Below are 19,713 nucleotides of genomic sequence, written 5' to 3'. Positions count from 1 at the left end.
GCCTATGACAAACAAACAACCCATGATGTTGCTTCACCATCAGCTTCTGCACCTACCGTCGAAAATTCCATTAATTAAGCTCACAAATTAATGTAAGGTAAATAGAGGAGCATGGTGTTGATACTTATTACTTGTTTACGTTTGATAGTATTGTCGACGATGATATGAAATGGTGCTACTTATTTTAGTAGAGGCACAAACATCACTCGATGTAATAACATTATTAAATTGGCTCCAAGTCGCAAAGAGTAGACGACAGTTTCACCGGAATGTTATTGTGCATCAAAGTTTACAAGACACATACAATAATATTATTGATGATCAACAAAATAAGAGTACATCATTAGCCTTATATAGGCGCACAAACACGGCAGGAAAAAGGAAAAAACAATAAACACAACCACGCAACAATAACAAACAACGACGTTAACAGAGTTAAAAAGCAGCAAAGACTAATGTGCTCGTACGGTTATTTATTGTGTTTCTGCGCATAGTGATGAGCCTAGAGCATTAGTTGAGCATGGTTCTGCACAGTAACTAGGAAGAAGAAAGGCACTCCAATTCCGGGAATAAAACTCCACCTGCTGAGCATTTTTCTTTACAATGATCACTTATACAGATGGAGCAATCCTTTATTGGAGGTGTCTGCAAAGGTGGAGAATTTGAAAGGGGAGGTCCTGGTGGTGTGTTGTTTTTACAGCAACACTCGCAAAGCTGCGAACAAGGTTCTACTGTGCACCGCTGCGTTACCATTGAACTATCCATGCCAGAACATTTTTTCTTACACTCACTTGGACAAGTCCCACAATCTCTGTTAATAGATACATAAATGTCTTGAAAATGGCACATATTTTTTGGAGGTGGTGGGGGTGACGGTAAAGGGAAACATGGAGATGAAGGTGGTGACAGTGAAGGTTTGGGTGGTTTGCACCATTGTGGAGGTGGAGGCGGTGGTTGAGGCGACACATGTAGTGGGGCTGATGATGGTGGTGGTGGTGGTGGCGTTGTTGGAGGTGGAAATAGAGGTGCTGGAGTTGGTGACGGTGGTGGTGGAGATGGTGGCGAAGGTGGTGGTGGCGGTGGCGGTGTTGGAGGTGGCAATAGAGGTGCAGGAGTTGGTGGTGGTGGTGGTGGAGATGGTGGTTTGGATTTCCCACAACAACACTGTTCATACCATTTATAGGAAGGGTTAGGAACCGCCTGACCACCTGCAACACACTCTGCCCTTGTCAACCAACGCCCTTTTCCCCTGCACTTTTCCTCACAGGATGGGTTATTAATGCAATATCTTCCATCTATACGTTCAATCTTGTCATAGTCTTCACCTGGCTCACAAATATTGTAATCGTGTGGCCATCCACCGTTAAACTCGGATTCAGGTTGATGAGGAATAAGGGTTGGCAATGAGGAAGAGGACACTGATGATGATGATCTTCCACAACAACACTTACATCTTATATCATTATCACCAGCAACAAGACAACCATACGAGACAGCAGGAAGATGTAAATCCAAACATTGTTTACTGCACCAGTTCTCACAAAATTCGCAACCAGTCCCCTTGCCAGGATGATTTCTTGAGTCCATGTATATATCCCCAGGAGTGCACATATCCCTCTTCCATGCCGTTGCCATATCTACAAGCGCATTGAATGGTGTTAACAATGGCATTATGTGGTGCATGACAAGCACTTATAGAAATCCAAAACAGATCAAAAGAAAATATAGTTATTAATATGCGTACGAAACTTAGATCTTGATGTATTTGAATCCCATGTAATCTCTATTTTTATCATGAATGAAATTCTATGAGATTTTATCGCAAAAGAAATGAACATTGTATTGGGTTACTAGTACGCGTAAGAAGTTTAAGACTTACCAGTACTAACAATGAGGCATATAGTTAGTATTGCAAAGACACTGGGACTATTGAAAAGCCCAGGAGACTGTCTCCAAATTATCCTCATTTTCTCCAATCAGCTTGACAACACAGCTTGTTTACTTGTTGTTGTTGTTTTTTGTCTTTTTGTTTTTCTTGTTCTGAATACATTCTGAAACCCATTTTGTCGAGCTATTTATATAGGCTAAAGATGAGAGTCATTTTGAAAAAAGGAATACTTTGTTGTGACTACGCATCAATAAGCAGTAATAGTTTATTGAAAAAATAAATAAAAATTGTCCAATATTATCTCCTTGATGAACAATCGTTCGTTCACACCTTACGCGTTTCGATCACTCGCCCTATTCTTATTACTCTATAAAATTTGGTAACCCTGAGTAACGGTGATATTAATTTAAGAATGTTGAAATTCAAACATTTCGTAAGTTAGAAGAAATTTAAAAACATTTTGCCACCTGCAGTTAGTGTACACACATATATGACAGTGAAGATGCCATTATTTTGAATTATCTTGGATTCACAAAAGTCGGTATGTCTATTTTTCTTTTTCTTCGAGACAAAAACAGCTCAGTCACGGATTAAACAATTCAATCAGTTACAAAGAAATCAAATGTTTTGATTTGATTCGGATTGTTTTTATTTATTTTTTCCATATATTATTGGTTTTCTGTTCTCCAATTAATTGCAATCTCATGCAATACACACTGTCATATAAAATTGAGATGCCAACGAAATGAGAGGGTAACGAGCATATGAACGTATCCTTGACAAACAAACAACTACGTATGAATCCAACAACAACATGTGACCCAGACAAACAATCGTAATTCTATCTTTAATTTTCTGGATTTAATTTTCTAATTATATTCTTCATTGATATAGCTAGCTAGCAGTATGTATTAAGTACTTAGTTGGTAACACATAATAATCATAATTATTGCTGATGAGCTTGGCTTTAGTGTGGACATCGCATATCTGCCTGACTTTATAATTGTTTTAGGAATGCCAAAGAAATTTCATTTTGTTTGACCACTGGAAATAGTTAGAATGTGATATAATTTCTTCACAACTAAGCTTAAATTGCTTTTTCACATCATGAATTAATTAAATATATTTTATTCAAGCTCCATGTTCCAAGAGATACGTAATTGAAATGAAAAATTGATATCACAGGTTACTGAAATTAATTAATTAAATTTATTTTGATTAATTTGAACAAAACTAAAATAAAGTTCAAGAAATATGATACTAACAACAAATAGCTCAAATGCTTGAACTTTTTTTTTCCTGAGCACAATGTTTACGTATACCCAGTACACACAACTAGCCTTCTAGAGATGTGTATACTTCAGCTTCTTCTGCTCTAGTGATTCATCCAAGAGGCCTTGTTGAGATGATCCTTTCACAATGGAGAATTTGAAATCCACCTCTCAAACATGGCATAACATTCTGTTGGTTTGTATTCTGGAGCTGAATGGCCGGCTCCCTGAATTCAAAGATAGAAGAAAAAAAAATGTTTAAAGTTTATTAAGAGTAGGGCCAAAAATGGAGCTAGACGGTATAGCTTCTACTTTCCTTGAAGTCAATGATTGTGATCTGCATATTACTGAGTTATGTATTTGTCAAGATTAACAAACCCTGCAACTTGTTCACTCACAAACCACGGTTGCCAGTCATTTGTTATGGATAAGTTGGTGAATCTTCTTATCCATGCTTCCGTAGATATATGTGGAACTACTATATCAAGATCACCACTGTAATTTGAAGATAAAAAAGGCTGTTCATAGGTTATTCAATAAATAAAGAAAAAACATTTCCCCAGGGAAGTACATCATGCGCAACTGCAAAAACAAACGACTTGACATCTGACTCGAACCTAAATTTGATTCATAAATCAAGTTAGAAAAGAAAATATCCACGTACTTTATAATGCTTTCCTGAACTTACTTGAAAATAAGAGACCTATAACCTTTGGTGCTAATGTTGTGATAATATTCTATACTGTTTACGAGCTCACTTCCATACCTTAAGTCCCTATTGCACCTTACCCATTTTTTGGTTGTTCCCTGTACAATGTTAACTCATAATAATAGTACGTATAATTGCATAAAATAATGTTAGAGAAGAAATTACAAACTGATTTTCTCAACACCTAACCTTGCTTTGGTATTCAGCGTGAAACGTATATACGTGCAAACTTAAGTTTTTCACACAAATATACCTCTTTTACATGGAGTGCTTTTCGAACCCCATCATCGTTCGCCCAATACTCCAACAATACATAACCATAATTCTATAATTTTTATTGTATGAACAAGTAAAATTCAGAAGACCGGTGATTGTTTTGTGCATGTAAGTACTAGAGCAAGGAAGATAAGGAGAGTTACCCGAAAGCAACTAGGAGGAAGAAGATGATTTTCCCCTTCAAAACCTTTTTTGATATTAACAAAAGACCTTCGCCGTCCATTTTCAATCATCTCTTTGGGCTTCCATGAAGGAATAAGTGTATTATCACATAGGGGTTCCATAGCTTGCTTCCTATTTATTCCTGCAATTAACTGCAAAAAGGAACGCAAGTGTTTAGAATATCAGTTAATTATTATGGTTTCATTTATAACTTGGCGCGGCACTAAGTTGTCTGTAATAGCAAGGAACATGGAATTTTTTTCTCAACGCACCTTTTCAAATGCTCGGCGATCTCTGGAACAATTCCCATTTGAAAGATCAAAGTTGAGATAATTTCCTTTACAGTTTACTCTCATCGACTGTTTGCAAGAGGATAAATTACAAATAAATGAGTGTAAAAGGTTAATTTAAAAATTAAAAGCACCCATAAATTGATTTGTAAGTACAAATGCATAACCTGGTAGAGTTCATAAGATACAGACCCCAAGTTATAGGAAAAATGTACCCTTGCATTTTCCTCTAGACGCCTATCTGTGCCGGGATTGCCCAACAAATAACCCTATCAAAGGAACACCACATGACCTAGAAAAATGAGAATGAACTGGTTTTTACCTATACGAGTAAAAAATGGTAAAGACATTGAATGGTAATACAGAAAAATGAATTTGACAAACCTTGAAGTTGAGAAATGGATACTTTCCATCTTCAGTATCTGCACATCTTATAGAATACAAAATATGTTACCATTTCCGACAATTATCTATTTTGGAAAATGGAAATGACGGTAAAAATTTGCACCTCTAATCAAATCTTGAACTATGATTGGGATTAGAAAGCCGGATTTTGATATACCAGCAATGTAAACTGGGTTAGACTGAAATTCTGGATTTTGAATCAACCACTGCCGCACAAAGGATTAGATTAGTAATCTTTGAGTACAAAATGTACGCACAAAGTATGAAATTTACGTTTTCAATGACAAGTATAACCAAAGTACCTTTACTAGAAACTCATGAGTATGTTTAGCTGATACAGAGTCTGAGATTGGTGATTCACGTGAGGACTTCGAATATGAGAACCCAGCGCCCATGGGCGCATCCAAGAAGATTATGTTGGCAACCTAAGATTAATTTTAGTATCTATGAGAATTACAGGTGATGATTCATTGCATATCTAGAGGCCGGGTAAGCATACCTTAGCCCATGAGTTCGGATTCAATGTCAGTGTAGGTAAGCTACAATTGTTGTATTCCACTACCTTGTCAATCCGTATAGGACCTGAATTGAAACAAAATCCATATATTTTTGTATTTAGTACTTCCGAGAAACAAAGAAGATTGATCCCTAGTCATAAGGTGTACTACTGATAAACTACCCTTATAACCCAGCATGTTTAGAATCACCTCTATCGCACAATTATTCAATATCGAAAAACACAACCAAGTTTGGCATTATTCCGAGACGAAAACATGCTATAATGAATTAACTAGCAGTAGTAGCATCAACCTATTCCAGTCGCTAAATTACTGAGCCCTGAGCAAAAAGGACCACCAGCAAGCCATAAGACAAGAGGATCTTCTTTGGGATTTCTTTCTGACTTGACAAAGTAGTAAAACAGTTCATGAACACTGTCACCTTCGTAAGTAGATGATTCACTACCGCTACCAACACCAATATACCTGCATCATGGGTCACCATATTAAGATATCATCATCTATAAATCATAACATCATGAGTTGACGGAAAATGAAGAGAAACCGCAGAAATCTAAAAAGGAAAGAGAACTAAAAAAGTCAGGTTGGAAAGAAGAAATGAGCTCTGATAAAATGGGAAGGGGACAAAGATAAGCAGTGAAGAACAAGAAATAGTTTGCTCTTTGTTTTCGAGTTTTGCAATCTTTTGTGGGTATCTCCTTGTAGCACTCTAATGTGCCTTGTAGCACTGAAATGTGCTTTCTTTTCTGTTTTTTCTATCTTTCTTTTTCTGCGTATTGGATTCTTTCTATTTTAGATTAGACATTGTTATTCAAGAAGGAGTTGGAGCCCAGTTCGTTGCTAGATTACCAACCAAAAGCTCTGTATAATTCTTTTTATTTATAATAAATAAATAAATAAAAATCAACAAAATAAATAAATAATAACATATGCTATTCTTTCTATTGACAGAAGAGATCAAGGGAAATTATACAAACCCAGTTTCTGGTTGGAATGGAAGCGGTTGAACTTCTAATCCAGGAAGATAAGTTACCAGCTTACCACATGACAGTGCATTTAATTCTGCATGCATCATGGAAAATAGATGGCATAATAAGAAAATGACGAACTCTTGGATAGCAGTAGTCATAGTTGGTGATGATAAATTATGCTACATCTACACGGACGAAAACAAGACACAACAAGCAGTATATAAGGTGTTTGTGTCGGTTTACGTTGTGGTTGAGGACACCACCTACCCATCACAGTAGTTTGAGATTGTGCAGTTTGTATATCTCCACGATCCACAGAAATAGAGTGGCTTAGAAAGAATAGCATATGTTATTATTGAGTACTAGATTTGTTCGCGTGCTACGTACTGGGCATATTTTTTTTTTTAACTTGGTGGGCGAGGGGCTTCGCCCAGCCCTGCAGAGATTTATTTTTGATTTGGTTTGCATGGGGCTTCGTCCCGCCCCATGACGAGGCTCTTTTGATTTGTTGTGCACCCGGGGCTTCGCCCCACCTCGTGGAGATGTAATTTTGATTTGGTGTGTTGGGGAAAATACATCAATCTTATCTGGAAAAAAAGAATCTTGGTCTCTTCGATACATTAAGATTTCAATAAGGTTAGGAATCTTTGTGGTTCCTTAATACCTTAAATAGGATTTTTTTTTTTTTTTTATTTCCTTCCTTTGCTCAATACGTATTGGTTCGGACTCCAAATTCTTTTAATCAACTTAATAGGTTGATCGGCTGCAATAGTTAGGCAGTTGATTGGATGCAATAAGGTTTGGTGTCATTATGTCATTGTGTTAACTCGAAAGCTCATCAAGTTTTGCTTCCTTACCTTAAATAGAGTTGTTATTATTTTTGTTTTCGGCACGAATTTCTTTTTTTTTTCGAAAAGCTTGGGAAGCTCCAGTAGCAAGGCCGGGTAAATGTAACATACCAATCAGCATGTAAAGTGTAAACGTCAAAAAAGAAAACGACAAAGTGCAACCAAAAACATTTCATTGAATCCAGTTTCACCAAATGAGAAGTGACCGCAAGCTGATGGTGAGGATAATTCATCTAGTTCACAATTAGAATGAATGTCCCTTAATAAAGCTTCAGCAAAATCTATATAATTCCATAAACAAACGTACTTTCACCAGAAAAATGTATATACAACATAGATAAGATAGGGAGGGGGAAAGTGAAGGCACACATGCAAGACCTGCGTTTGTATGTAGCAGTTTAGTTTCCGGAGTGTAGCTTGTCGCATTAGCCTCTACACAGATGTCCGACCAATCTCCTTGGAACAATTCAATGGTACACGAAAATTATGAATCAGTACGGCACGAACTCAAACCACTGTACTTTCAATGGTACCTGAATGCATAAGACAAATCATCGAAATCTCAAAATTACACACAACAAAAAACAGAACGTGGAACGCAAAGAGGATAGAGACGAAGAAAAAACATACCTAGTTGAGAATTCTCGTTCATGTACCTGTTAACAAATAGATGAGAAAGAAAAAAACATACCTAGTTAGGAAACACGTTTATATCAGGAAACGCAAAAATCTAAGCACAATTCTAAACACAGTAAGTTATGGTTTCCGTTTTTGAGTTTGTATATCCTTTTTTTAGCGCGTTTATATTTTTTAAACCAATTGTAAGTCGCCAAGTGTCCTCACGAAAACCCTCGTTTCGCAAAACTCGAAAAAAACCTATTTCGGCTTATAAGAAGCGAGGGTTTCCTCACCGTTCAACGTGGAAGTTTTATTTGTCTAGACCTTTAAGTCTTTAGATGTAGGAATTAATGTTGGGGCATACACTAGGACCCACATATTAATACAAGATAGGCCTCCAGAGATTATCCTCTGAGCATGCATAACGAAAAGTACGATATTATCATGATCACACAAAAAATGCAACAAAACTATGGGTGCAAAAATCCTCTCAGCATGCATAACGAAAAGTATGATATTATCATGATCACACAAAAAATGCAACAAAACTGTGGGTGCAAAATAGCGCACCCTCATTGGTTATGCGAAATAATCATATTGGTATCAAGCGAGCAAGAACGCGTTAAACGCATCCTTGCTGACAAACCAGATGAAATCATCAAATCACACCAAAAGTGTGAATATCAGTGTGGCAGTAAAGAATCCGTGCGGCAATATGAAAGACCGGGCGATATTGGCGCGCTCCAAATCCGAAATAGGGGCTTTATTAGCTGTCCTCCACTATATAACCCCTATAAAAGAGACCAAATACTTTTGTAGAAGGGAGAGATCTTTTTGGTGAGCTTAGACGACATATTTAGGAGATATAAAGTTAAATTTTTTTTCAAGTTAAGGTTTCGTTTCGTCTATTTTGTTTTTGTTCTATTTTTTAATGAAATAAATTAGAGTTCCTCTTATAATAAATTTAGGAGAGATAAAGTTAATTTATTTCTTAATGAAATAAATTAGATTTAGTTGGGTGTGGTCGTAGGATTTCCTGCACCTGCATTTTGGCGCTAGAATACGGCTTGGATGATATACACTATTGGTGAAATTTTTAAAAAAATTGGTTTAAAAGCAATCGACAATTTTCATTATTTTTTTTGTTAATCTTGAGAGTTTTGAATTTTAGATCTGAAAAGTGAAAAAATAGTTTTCGAATCTTTAAGGAACACTTTTTCTCTGTCAAAAGGAGATATTATTTCAAGAAAAAAAGATGGTGAGACAAGCTTCAGACATTAGGCCAAATGTGGGATTTAGTGACAGTTTGACATTTAATACCATGGCGTTTTCAAAAGCGTCACTATAGATTGCTGGTTTAAGTATAGGTGACGATTAACGTAAAAAACGTCATTAATTATTGCTCCAGATGGTGACAGTTAGCTAAATTGTCACTGAAACAGATTACTGTGACGGTGAAAGATAGAAACTGTTAGGAGAGGACTATCATATAGTGACATTTGTAAACTGTTACATATTTCTGATATACTGTGACGGTTTTCAATGAACTGTCAAGGTATTACAGGGGTTAACTTGGCTAGCGGTTAAGATAGACAATCTTCATCACCGCTCATAAATACCATGACGGTCAGACTGTAAACCATTACAGTAGATGATAATATATTATGCCGGTTTGGTTTATGTGACCAACCATCACAATAACTCGTAATTAATAAACATGAATCGTTGGTTCTTAGTATGTATATGCGATTAAACACCAAATGCAGTTCCACAATGTATAACATTTTAAACTTACTTTATTTGACAGTGGATCTATTGGCACCATGGCATGTGCAAATTCGTTGTGCTAGGCATTGAACTTTTGAAGTTTGTTTTGCTGAGCACGTTTGAAGTACGATGAGTAAACAAATTGAACGATACCAAGATTTGATGAAATATTCTTTTTTCTTAAAAAAAAATGTTAATCCATAAAAAACCAATTGTAAGACTGCCGATACCTGAACACACGATAAAACTTTTAACAGTAGAAAAGAGCACGTGCCAAATGCACGGATCAGGAATCTGCACCCTACATCTTGTTAGGGTCTTCCACGCACTGCCTACAAAAAAAAAGTGAAAACCCTAAACTCTAATTTTTCATTCGCAGCCGCTCTCCTCTACATATCTCTTTCTCCTTCACGGTCTTCCACAATTTTACAGTGAAAGAGCACAGCTGCAGAAACACTTTCATGATCTTTCTTCCCTCATTCTCTTTAAAATTATCATGAATCACCTACTTTAAGATTTGCAGACGAAAAACAAAAAATGTGGAAATGCACCTCAACTCAGCCAAATCTGAAAAGAGGATACTGAGCGGATGCCCCAGTGATGCTCCCAAATCCTTGAGACTTAAGAGGTAAACGAAAATTGCATTTCTTGATTCTTTTCCTCAGTCCTTGTTGTGGACATTATCTTTGTCAATCCCCTGACCATGTCAATTCAGATGGAGTAATTGATTTTCCTAAATAACCCAATACGCGAAATGTGTCATATTTAATTAAAGGACCTTATCAATTTTACCGGCATCTGATTCGTTTGTAGATATTTCTTTTAATTTTTCGCTTTTTACAGGTTTATAATTTCTGAAGTGTTAATCTTTTGCAGATCGTATTTACTCTAGGTGAGAATAAATAAAAAAGTAAGGTTTTTCCTATGAATTGTTCCTTTCTATTTGTTGTTGTTGGTATTCTTGCCATGAGTAAAACCAATGGTTACTGATTGAGAGAATTGTTGTTTTTGTGATTCATTTTGCAGTAGTGGTGTATATCATGGAAGATTGTAACTTATTTCCAGCTTTATTGAATCATCTTCAATCTCCCCCACCAGACCCAAGTTTGCTTATATATGATGTATCAAGAGAGCAGAGCACGTGATAGCAACTAGAAGAAGTAGGAGAATTACAGGAAGAAGAAGGGGAGAAATTGCTGAACCATCAAGAATGGGAGAAAGGAACAATCGAGGAAAGAAAATTCAATCTCAGATAAAAAACGTCTAGGAGGAGAATAACAATCGCAATTATGATGAGGTAAGTGTTCATATGACATATACAGATACGGTGGAGGAAAATGAGGAAAAAACCATGGAGGAAGGACCATTGGAAGAAAACAAAGATAACATGATAATATAAGAACTAAGGCAAAGATTAGTTGAAGAAAGAAGGAGAGAAGAGGAGGCACGTGCGAATCTGCCGCGTCAGAATGATGAGCTAAGAGAAGAGAATAACATGTTGCAAGAGCAAAGGTCACAGACCACATCAAGGACAACACGTGCAAGCTCAAAGTCAAGGAAAAACAGGAGCACGTCAAGGCGTAGCTGATTTAGCCGTAGGGATAATGGACAAGATCAGCCTTTAAATAACAACTTTGTTAATAATTTTCATGTAGGAGGAGCGAGGTGATAACCGCATAGAACAACAACCAATCGATGATCGATACACACAACAAGGGGAATATTATCGCATACAAGGAAATGGTAGAGACAATCGATATGAGCAACAGGGAGATCATAACCGAATGCACTATGATCAGAGGAAAGAAACTGATGAAGAGCAGGGGAGAATAATATTAAAAGGTAGAGAAATATTGTGAAATCAATACAACTGCGCAGAACAATATGAAAGGCATAATGACGTATATATTAATGCAAGAAATGAAAGGAAAAGGCGAAGGCGAAGAAGAGAAGAGGCGGAAGAACATGAACTACAACAGGCGTTGCGTCAAAATAGGCACGAGAACAGAGTAGGGCAAGCAAGGTTGAAAATACCTATGCAACAAGATGCAGATCGAACCATGAATGAAACAATTTTAAGAGAAATAGCAGAAGTAAGAGCAATGATGACAACATGGAGAGATGGAGGAAGAAATCAACTAGATGAAGCAATAAAAGAAGCAGGAAAAACATAGTTCACAAGGAAAATACAACTCTCCGTAATACCAACTAAATGCACATTACCTGTATTTACTAATAGTTTTGATGGAACTACATGTGCAGTACAACATATAAAGGCATACATCAGATTTCTGTTTCAATGGGAGGATAACGATGCAGTACTATACAAATATTTCCCGGCTAGCTTAACAGAAGAAGCTTTACAATGGTTTGAGAGATCTCCAGTCGTAACAATTAGGTCATTCCATCATATACAAAGAATATAATTGGGAGCATACATTATCAACAACATGTTATGAACAAGAATAGAGAAGGTTTTCATCCTAAGGAGAAGAATCAGTGGAAGATTACGCAACTTAAAAACACGCTGGAGGACCATGTGTAGTGAGATGGAAGGAAGAGTAGACGAAAGAAATTTCATCATAGCTTTCATTAACGCACTCTTTCCAACAGATTTGTTGTATAGGTTGATATTAAGAATAAAGGATACTATAACAATGACAGAGTTGTGCGAATACCAAGAAGAATATATTTCTCTTGAAGAAAAACAAAGAGATATGGAATCTTACCCAGTTGCGGTTATAATCGCAAAAGAAGGAAATGCAAGCCTACTTCTAAAGACAACAAAAATAGCGGATAAGCAGAAGCAATTAGCCATGAGAAGTAGAGATCATGATATGTACGAAAGAGAATATAGAGAAACACAATACAATAACCATACAAGTAATAACAAAATCCAAAGGCTTGATAATCAAGGAGACGGGTATGGAAGACAAAAGCGATATTATAATCAAGGACCACGAGGAAGCAAAATAATTTGGGAAGAAATAAAAATGCCGCATCTAAATACCGCAACAGAAAAAATATGGGAGGAGGTAATCTTAATGGAAGAAATACCATAACCACCAAATCTGGGACAAGAGCCACTGATAGACGCATTTATGTGTCTAATTTGTCCTTAATGTTCCGTATTGTTAGTACTCGATTTCATACTTATTATGGTGTTTTGTGTGTTTGTAGGTATGTTTTTAGAAATACACTCGTGTGGAGAAAGTTTCTCAAAATGTGCTATTTATACCACCGGAGAAAAGTTCTAAAGGCACCCTCCTTTGGATAAGGGACACCCCAGGACACCCCAAAAGACAGCTGCTATCGGCACCCCCACTCTGGATAGGGGAAACCTTCTTCTTCATCACCGTGAGAATGAATTTTGGTGGTAAAACATAGTCTTGAACTGCGAATTCTGCTGGAAACTAGTTGTTGAGATTTCAACGAGATTTTCTCTTGGTTTTTGATTGGTACCTTCCTATTATATTGATTCAGGGTTGGTATGTGTCCCAGAATTGATAAACAACAAAGTTACGTGGATTTTCTTCAAAACAGAGCATGCAAATATTCTCGGGATATTTTGTGCTATATTAGGGATGATTTCGTATGGACTGATAGTGTTTAACTTCCTCTAAAACACGTATTCAACGTGTTTGAGTGTGTAAGCTTCAAATCACCACCGGAAAATCACCAATAGACGCGTGTAGAGATTAAAAAGGAAGTTATTCCCGTATTTTGCAAAGGAATAAAAGAGAAGATTTGGAACAGTTGTAACGAGAGATTTTGTCGCTGTCAAGTATAAAAAGGGTGCATGAGGTCAAAGAAAGGTTATAATGAGAGTTCGGGAGAGTTTAGAACACCACAGAGCAAAGAAAAATCGAGTTGCAAAGCTGCCATTTCTGCTGCTGCATAGCTGAAGAACACGAAGAACAGACGAGCCAAGACCGTTGTTTATAAACAGTGTTAAAGACCCAGATCCTTGGGTCTTAGAATCTTAACAGGACAGTCTCCATTTATCGTACTCTGTAACAGTTCGATTTGTAACAAAAATAAGTGTTTACAAACCCGATTTTAAATCATTTATCCCTTTTTGATCATTTGTAAACCATTTTTGAGCAATGAAATTAACGTTTGAGCAAGTTTACATGTTGATGAGCTAAACCCAATCCTTGGGGTGATGGAGGAAGCCATTCTTTCAAGAATTATGTTATTTTATAAATTTATGCAATATTTTTATATGATTAATTGCACTGATAAAAAATGAATTAAATGATTTTTGTTAATCAAATGTGTTTTCTCTTGATGATGCATGCTTATTTTTAGACTCTTGATGCGTTATACTTGTGACTAACATTTGATATTTTGGAAATATGATTTTGGAAATACTTTAAAATCAATCAATTGTTTCAATTGCATGATATAAATTAATTTAGAACCACATAAGTATTGATGAATGATAAAATCCTAGCTCCAGCCTCTCCATAATTTAAGTCTAAAATAATAAACACCTTTTTATTTGTGTTTATTATTTTCATTTATAAAATTTAAGTCTAAAAAATATGCTTTCACAAATCTCAACAAACTTATTACTACAGATTTGTTCTTCTTTACGTTTTTGGGTTTTTGTGTTTTCCTTACAGATTTTTGAGTTTGGAGCGAAAGAAAAATTTGCGAAAGTTTTTGGTGAATACTTAAAGAATTGGAGTAAAATCAAAGCGAAAGGAGTGAAAGTAAAGAAGAATAAAAATTAATTAAAAAAAGAGAGAGAGAGAGATTTTATTCTATTTTTTAGAATTTTTTTTTTTAGATTATCTTTTTCTTTTGCACTATATTTTTTGACTATGGACTCTGGACTTTGTGGCTATATTTTTTTTATAACCCTACGGAAGGGTAGTTTAAATATAAACTGTTTGCAGAGAAGGACGACGATTACGATATCGCCTCGGCCCCTCGGGTTCGTACATGACATAGGAGTCGTGGCCCGAGTCGACTTCAGCGGTTCATCCCCCGTATGGAACGGGAGGTAAGTTTATCTAAACACCCGCGAATCCCTTGTCAGCGGGTTTATTGTATTCCTTCGTTTGCTTATATGTTGAGGAATTGAAAACGGCTGCTTTAATTTCCTAGTAAAGGGAAAGGACTGGCCATATAAGATAAGGGTTCGGATTTCATCACCGTTCTCTTCTTGCCCGTCTTAGGAAAACGATACTTAACGCGAATCTAAGCCTTAAAATTTGGAATAGAACGAGATCGATAAGGTAACGAGCTTATTAGGAAAGTCGTTCGAAAAATATTGGTTACTCTTTTGAGCATGCTTTGAAGTTCATGATGGTTTCTGTAAGTTGAATGCGCCGCCTTGTAACGCCGGTGAGGCATTGGGTATCAAAGCTCCACGCAGATTCCCTCGTCTCTATTTAACTTACTTTGACTCGGATTGATTCCAGAGAGGTTTTTTCAGATTGTAACGAATTCCTTTTCGAAAGAATAGAAGCTGGTCTAGAAACAATCTAAGTGGAGCCATCATGATTTTTATTTTCTAGAAATTTTTAGGTTTGATTTGATGGAGTCGGCCTGGTGTTTGTTTGCTTAGAACCTTTCTTTCTTAGGATTTTTATTTTTTGTTTGTGTATGCCAAAAGCGGTCGAGTCCTTTACAGAGCGTGCTTGGAAAAGAGCGTGCTTCAATGACAATGTTCTAAGTCGAGTTTATGCAAGAGATGATGATGGAAAAGAGATGTTCAACTTGGCAAAGGTATCACCACTTCAAAATTGGCAGAAGCAATTTATCTCCTTCAGTGCGGAAGAAGTACCAGGAGGCGGACAATTGCAAGGAAGTCCATTAGTTGTTAAGCTGGATATTATACCAAAAACAAAGGCTGAAGAAGATGAAGATAATGACCTCAGGCGCATGGGCAATAAACAAGATACCGATAGATCCTGGAAGCTCAGTTGATATCTTGTTTTACCATGCTTATAAGACTATTGATGTGATTATAGATAGTGATAAAAGTGGTTCGATTCTCAGACTTGCGAAGGATAAAATATAGACTTAAATTCAAAACTAAATAGAAAACTCAAACAAATATGATAACAATAAGAAAAGAACACCGAGGCCAAGATTCTACTATTTTCCAAGTTCAAAGTGATTAAATCCAATACTTATACTATGCAATTTTTCTCGTTTTAATTCGATTCTAAACTATTGCAACAAGTAGATTTCCAAAATAACAAGTGTAAATCCAGAGCACAAAGCATCAAAACCTAAGCTAAGCATGCTATATAAAAAGAAATCACAATCGCTGAACGAAAATCATTCAAACAATTATCAATCAAGGCAAAATAATCATAAAAATATTTGCAATAAATAAGATAAATAGAAAATACCACTCTTTATTGGAAAAATAGCTTCCTCTATCGCCTCAACAATGGGTTTTAGCTCCTCATATTAATCACTTGCTCAAGATACATGGTTATAGCCCAAAAGTTGATTAAAAGATGAAAAAGTGCTAAAGAAGCGAGTTTAAGACTCGCAAAAAGTGTCACAGATGAACGATGATAAAGAAGTGCTGCTATCGCTGTTGTTTTAAGACCGTACTTCTCTTGTCGTTGTCACTGTTGAAGAACGATTGTCTGTGAGGGTCTGTTCTTCGTCGTGCTCTTCGTGTGCAACAGCAGCAGCAGAACCCGATACTGGATATTGATTGTTTTTGCTTCTCTGAGGTTTTAAACTTCTCCCAAGGTTTTTCTGCTACTTTTTATGACTCGACCCAACCCTTATATAGCAAACAGAAGCCCTAAAACTCGATTTGATTCCCTCTTTTCTTCGGCAGAAAGTTCCGGACTTCTCCACTTTCCAAATTCTTCCCTACGCGTTTCTGAGCCGTTCATGTCACTAGAATATCTCTGTTAGGTTGATATGAATCTCCAGAGAAGATATCTTGCCTTATCTCAGACGTAACTTCCATATTTGGAACTCCACAGACCCGTAATATCTCCTCCTCCTATGTTTCCTTTTCTCGGCCATTCTAGCCCAATATGTTCGACCCAAACGCACACACAAACCCTGTTATGCTCTAGGAAGTCCAGCCCAATCGAATTCCACGATTGAATCTCTTTAAAACTGCTCAAAGATTCGAACCCAAAATTCTGTTTGCTGCAAGTTATTTTCCCGCCAAAGTTTTTTGTTTGAAACGTGAAGAAGAAGTTCCCCCTATCCAGAGTAGGGGTGCCGATAGCAGGTGCTTAGGGGATCCCTAGGGTGGCCCTTATCCAAAACGCGGGTGCCAAAATCGCTTTCTCCGGGATGTTTTCAGCACTTCTTCGGCGTTCCTCCGGGGTATTTCTGGGGTGTCTCCGACATACTTATGGGGTGCTTCCGGTACGTTATCTACGGAGGTTCAAATGCTACATTTTGAGCCAATTTCGCCGCAAAAGCTTATTTTTCCAAAAACACCTACAAATACATAAAATAACCAAATAAGTACAATATCGAGCACTAACAATATATACAATTGAGATATATTAGACACATAGATGCGTCTATCAACTATGTGAGGAAGAGATGAAGAACTCATCCCTTCGACTTAAAATATTTATGGTTTCAATGCATCATCCAATAAGCCGAAAGGAGAAATAACAATGTGTATCCTCTCAAGAACATAACTAAAGAAGTAGTATTCTGCGTGGTTGATGTGGATTCTTCATACAATTCCTTTATAGGCAGACCATGTCTTCATAGCATTCTGGGAGTGGCTTCTACCTTTTCATCAATGTATCAACCTTTACCTCAAGGCATTGGAGTAATAAGGGGCGACACTAATGAGGAAAAAACCTGTAATGAAATTGATGTTCACAAAAGTGAAGGGCGCGCAAGTAAGAGAAGAAATTGGAAAAAGGAGATACAAGAGGGCAAGAGAAATTAAATATTAATGGTTGATGTTATAAACAAAAGCGGAGAAATGAATAAAATTTCTACTAAGGAGACAACCTTGACATCATATCATGACCATAACAAGCGCGTCAAAGAAGGTGAATTTCATCCAGGAGAATTGGTATTGCGACAAATACCGCCCATCCATAAAAATGGAAACGGAAAATTGGAGAATGCATGGGAAGGACCATACATCGTCAATAAAGTTATTGGAAATGGAATATATGAGTTGATGGGTGATAAAGGAGAAAATATGGGAGGAAAACTCAATCAACCTTGGAACCAAGTATATTTTAAGAAGTATTGTCCTTAGGCAATGCGGCAGTCATAATACATCTAAAGAAAATATTTGAAACGCGAATCTAATGAAGAAGAAGGATTAAAGGGAGCAAAAAAAAGAAAAAAATTTGATCTCAAGATATGGGTTTTTTACAATAGGTAGTTATTGTGTAGGCGAATAAATGAAGAAAGAAGAAACCCAAGTTGTACGCATCAAACATATGAATGAAAATGAAAGATTATTTCTTCTTCAAAATTGAATGTTTCATAAAAAAATACAAGTAGAAGAACGAGGAAAAAATAAGATCTTATAACCTCAATAGGAGGCAATAAAAATCAAAACCTCTAACTAGGAAGGCTTGGCATCCAATTGTGGCGTGCATCCTAATTCGCGAAAACGCAAGAGAAAAAAATAAGACCTAACGCGCATCATAATTGGGGAAAACCTAGTAATGCCTGACTCGGGGGAAATCTAGATCGATCCTGAAACTTGAGTCATGGAGAAGTTGGGGCGAAACAAAAGCATATCCAGCAGAGACTCATGAGTCGAAAGACTAAGGTACTAAGCTCTTTCCTAAGGAGTGTAGAAACTCGATCAAGGCGTCGCGGTACACGGTTGAGTCAAGAGTGTCTGGGGCGTCTGGAGCGTACCTGGGAAAACAACTGATTGTTGACAAGTCCTGACTATGATACACTCGTCTCCAAAGATACCCCACTAGGGTGTGATCTCTTATGAGATCACAAAAACAGTTGATTGTTGGCATAACCGGATGGGAAGAGCCCACCCTAACCCGGTAGGGGTAAGCTTCCTTGAAGAGTCAATCAAGCGGAAGATAAGGGTGGTCCCTCCATTAGGGAGCTGAATTATGTGAAAAAGACATCAATATCACAGGGCTATGACTCAAGGGAGAGTACGGGCTTGTCGTATTGACGAGTCAATATATCCTGCAGAGGCAAAAATACGAAAGACGATAAGGAGAAATCAATAGGTCACTACTTGAAAGAGTAAGGACCGCCTGGTATTTCGTCGCCCTACCATAGAATAATAACTTGAGGGAAACATAAGACCTATCAACAAGAGGAGGCAAAATAAGACCTCTACCTAGGGGGCGTAATAAGACCTCATAAGAAACAGAAATAGACTTATATAAATGCCTTTGAAACTAACATTGTTTTGCAGGGAGGTAGGTCAAGAATGGAATATACAACATCAAATAAAATTGAATACAAAGGAAAAGAGAATTTAACGCACATATAAATAAAATAGAAAGGAAAGGAATAAAAAAAATGCACATACGCAAAAATAACAGCACAAGAGATAATTGAAGCACTGGAGGTAAAGTAAAGGAAAAGATATACAGGTATATATGATATTAAACCAACAATTTCGTTAATGCGAAAAATATGCATAATAAATACCTCATCCGTATAAATCCATGTGAACAATAACGCACAAATACATAACCCAATCATATTGAGACGGCTAACAGAGGCAAGAATGGGAATAGAATCATAGAATGTTACCTGCCTCCATATGATAGACTTATGCATATGTTATACATTATTATCGTCGGTATGGTGCTTTTATTTCGATTAATGGACAATTGCAGGATTAACAAACACAAATAAAGGTACAAAAGGAATATATATTGAAGAAAAATCACGGGAACATCCAATGTGCAAAAGGTGAAGAAGGAGAATGTAATACTAAGAGCATACATGAGCATACAGGAGATTTACAAGCAAGAAAGGGAAGGAAAATCGAAAAGGATCTTCAGAAAGCGCGGATATTTT

At 36.7% G+C, this 19,713-nt stretch overlaps 2 protein-coding genes and 1 long non-coding RNA gene across 4 annotated transcripts; all 3 read right to left on the bottom strand.

Moving 5' to 3' along the window:
- Positions 1-347: 347 nt before the first annotated feature.
- Positions 348-2,030, bottom strand: LOC113292919 (increased rDNA silencing protein 4-like). Its single transcript, XM_026541731.1, has 2 exons — positions 1,880-2,030; positions 348-1,637 (listed from the first exon to the last, which is right to left on the bottom strand). Exons 1-2 carry the CDS (start codon positions 1,965-1,967, stop codon positions 538-540), a joined length of 1,188 nt encoding a protein of 395 aa, XP_026397516.1. The 5' UTR covers positions 1,968-2,030; the 3' UTR covers positions 348-537.
- Positions 2,031-3,232: 1,202 nt separating this feature from the next.
- LOC113292945 lies at positions 3,233-4,872 on the bottom strand. Of its 2 annotated transcripts, none has more exons than XR_003331962.1 (4): positions 4,789-4,872; positions 4,579-4,665; positions 3,538-4,458; positions 3,233-3,386 (listed from the first exon to the last, which is right to left on the bottom strand). It is a non-coding gene; the product is annotated as an uncharacterized LOC113292945 (long non-coding RNA). The 2 variants fall into 2 exon arrangements; XR_003331963.1 differs by having other exon boundaries at positions 4,764-4,870.
- Positions 4,873-4,888: 16 nt separating this feature from the next.
- On the bottom strand, positions 4,889-6,761 carry LOC113300556 (serine carboxypeptidase-like 18). Its single transcript, XM_026549762.1, has 8 exons — positions 6,758-6,761; positions 6,497-6,581; positions 5,812-5,984; positions 5,501-5,583; positions 5,304-5,426; positions 5,105-5,207; positions 4,981-5,018; positions 4,889-4,918 (listed from the first exon to the last, which is right to left on the bottom strand). The coding sequence occupies exons 1-8, from the start codon at positions 6,759-6,761 to the stop codon at positions 4,889-4,891; spliced, it is 639 nt and encodes a 212-aa protein (XP_026405547.1).
- Positions 6,762-19,713: the final 12,952 nt, after the last annotated feature.

Source organism: Papaver somniferum, chromosome 7 (genome assembly GCF_003573695.1).
Source record: "Papaver somniferum cultivar HN1 chromosome 7, ASM357369v1, whole genome shotgun sequence".
Classification (NCBI taxonomy): domain Eukaryota; kingdom Viridiplantae; phylum Streptophyta; class Magnoliopsida; order Ranunculales; family Papaveraceae; genus Papaver; species Papaver somniferum.
Note: the sequence above shows the minus strand (reverse complement) of the source record. Positions and strands in the feature narration are given on the sequence as shown.

Bases quoted from the DNA above. Each gene is read 5' to 3' on its own strand.
- LOC113300556 (XM_026549762.1), bottom strand. The intron at 5,208-5,303 runs GTACTTTGGTTA...TTTGTGCGGCAG, and splicing joins CTCATGAGTTTCTAGTAAAG to TGGTTGATTCAAAATCCAGA. The intron at 4,919-4,980 runs GTTTGTCAAATT...TTACTCGTATAG, and splicing joins ATCCATTTCTCAACTTCAAG to GTAAAAACCAGTTCATTCTC.
- LOC113292919 (XM_026541731.1), bottom strand. From the start codon at position 1,967: ATGAGGATAATTTGGAGACAGTCTCCTGGGCTTTTCAATAGTCCCAGT. The intron at 1,638-1,879 runs GTAAGTCTTAAA...ATGCGCTTGTAG, and splicing joins ATGCCTCATTGTTAGTACTG to ATATGGCAACGGCATGGAAG.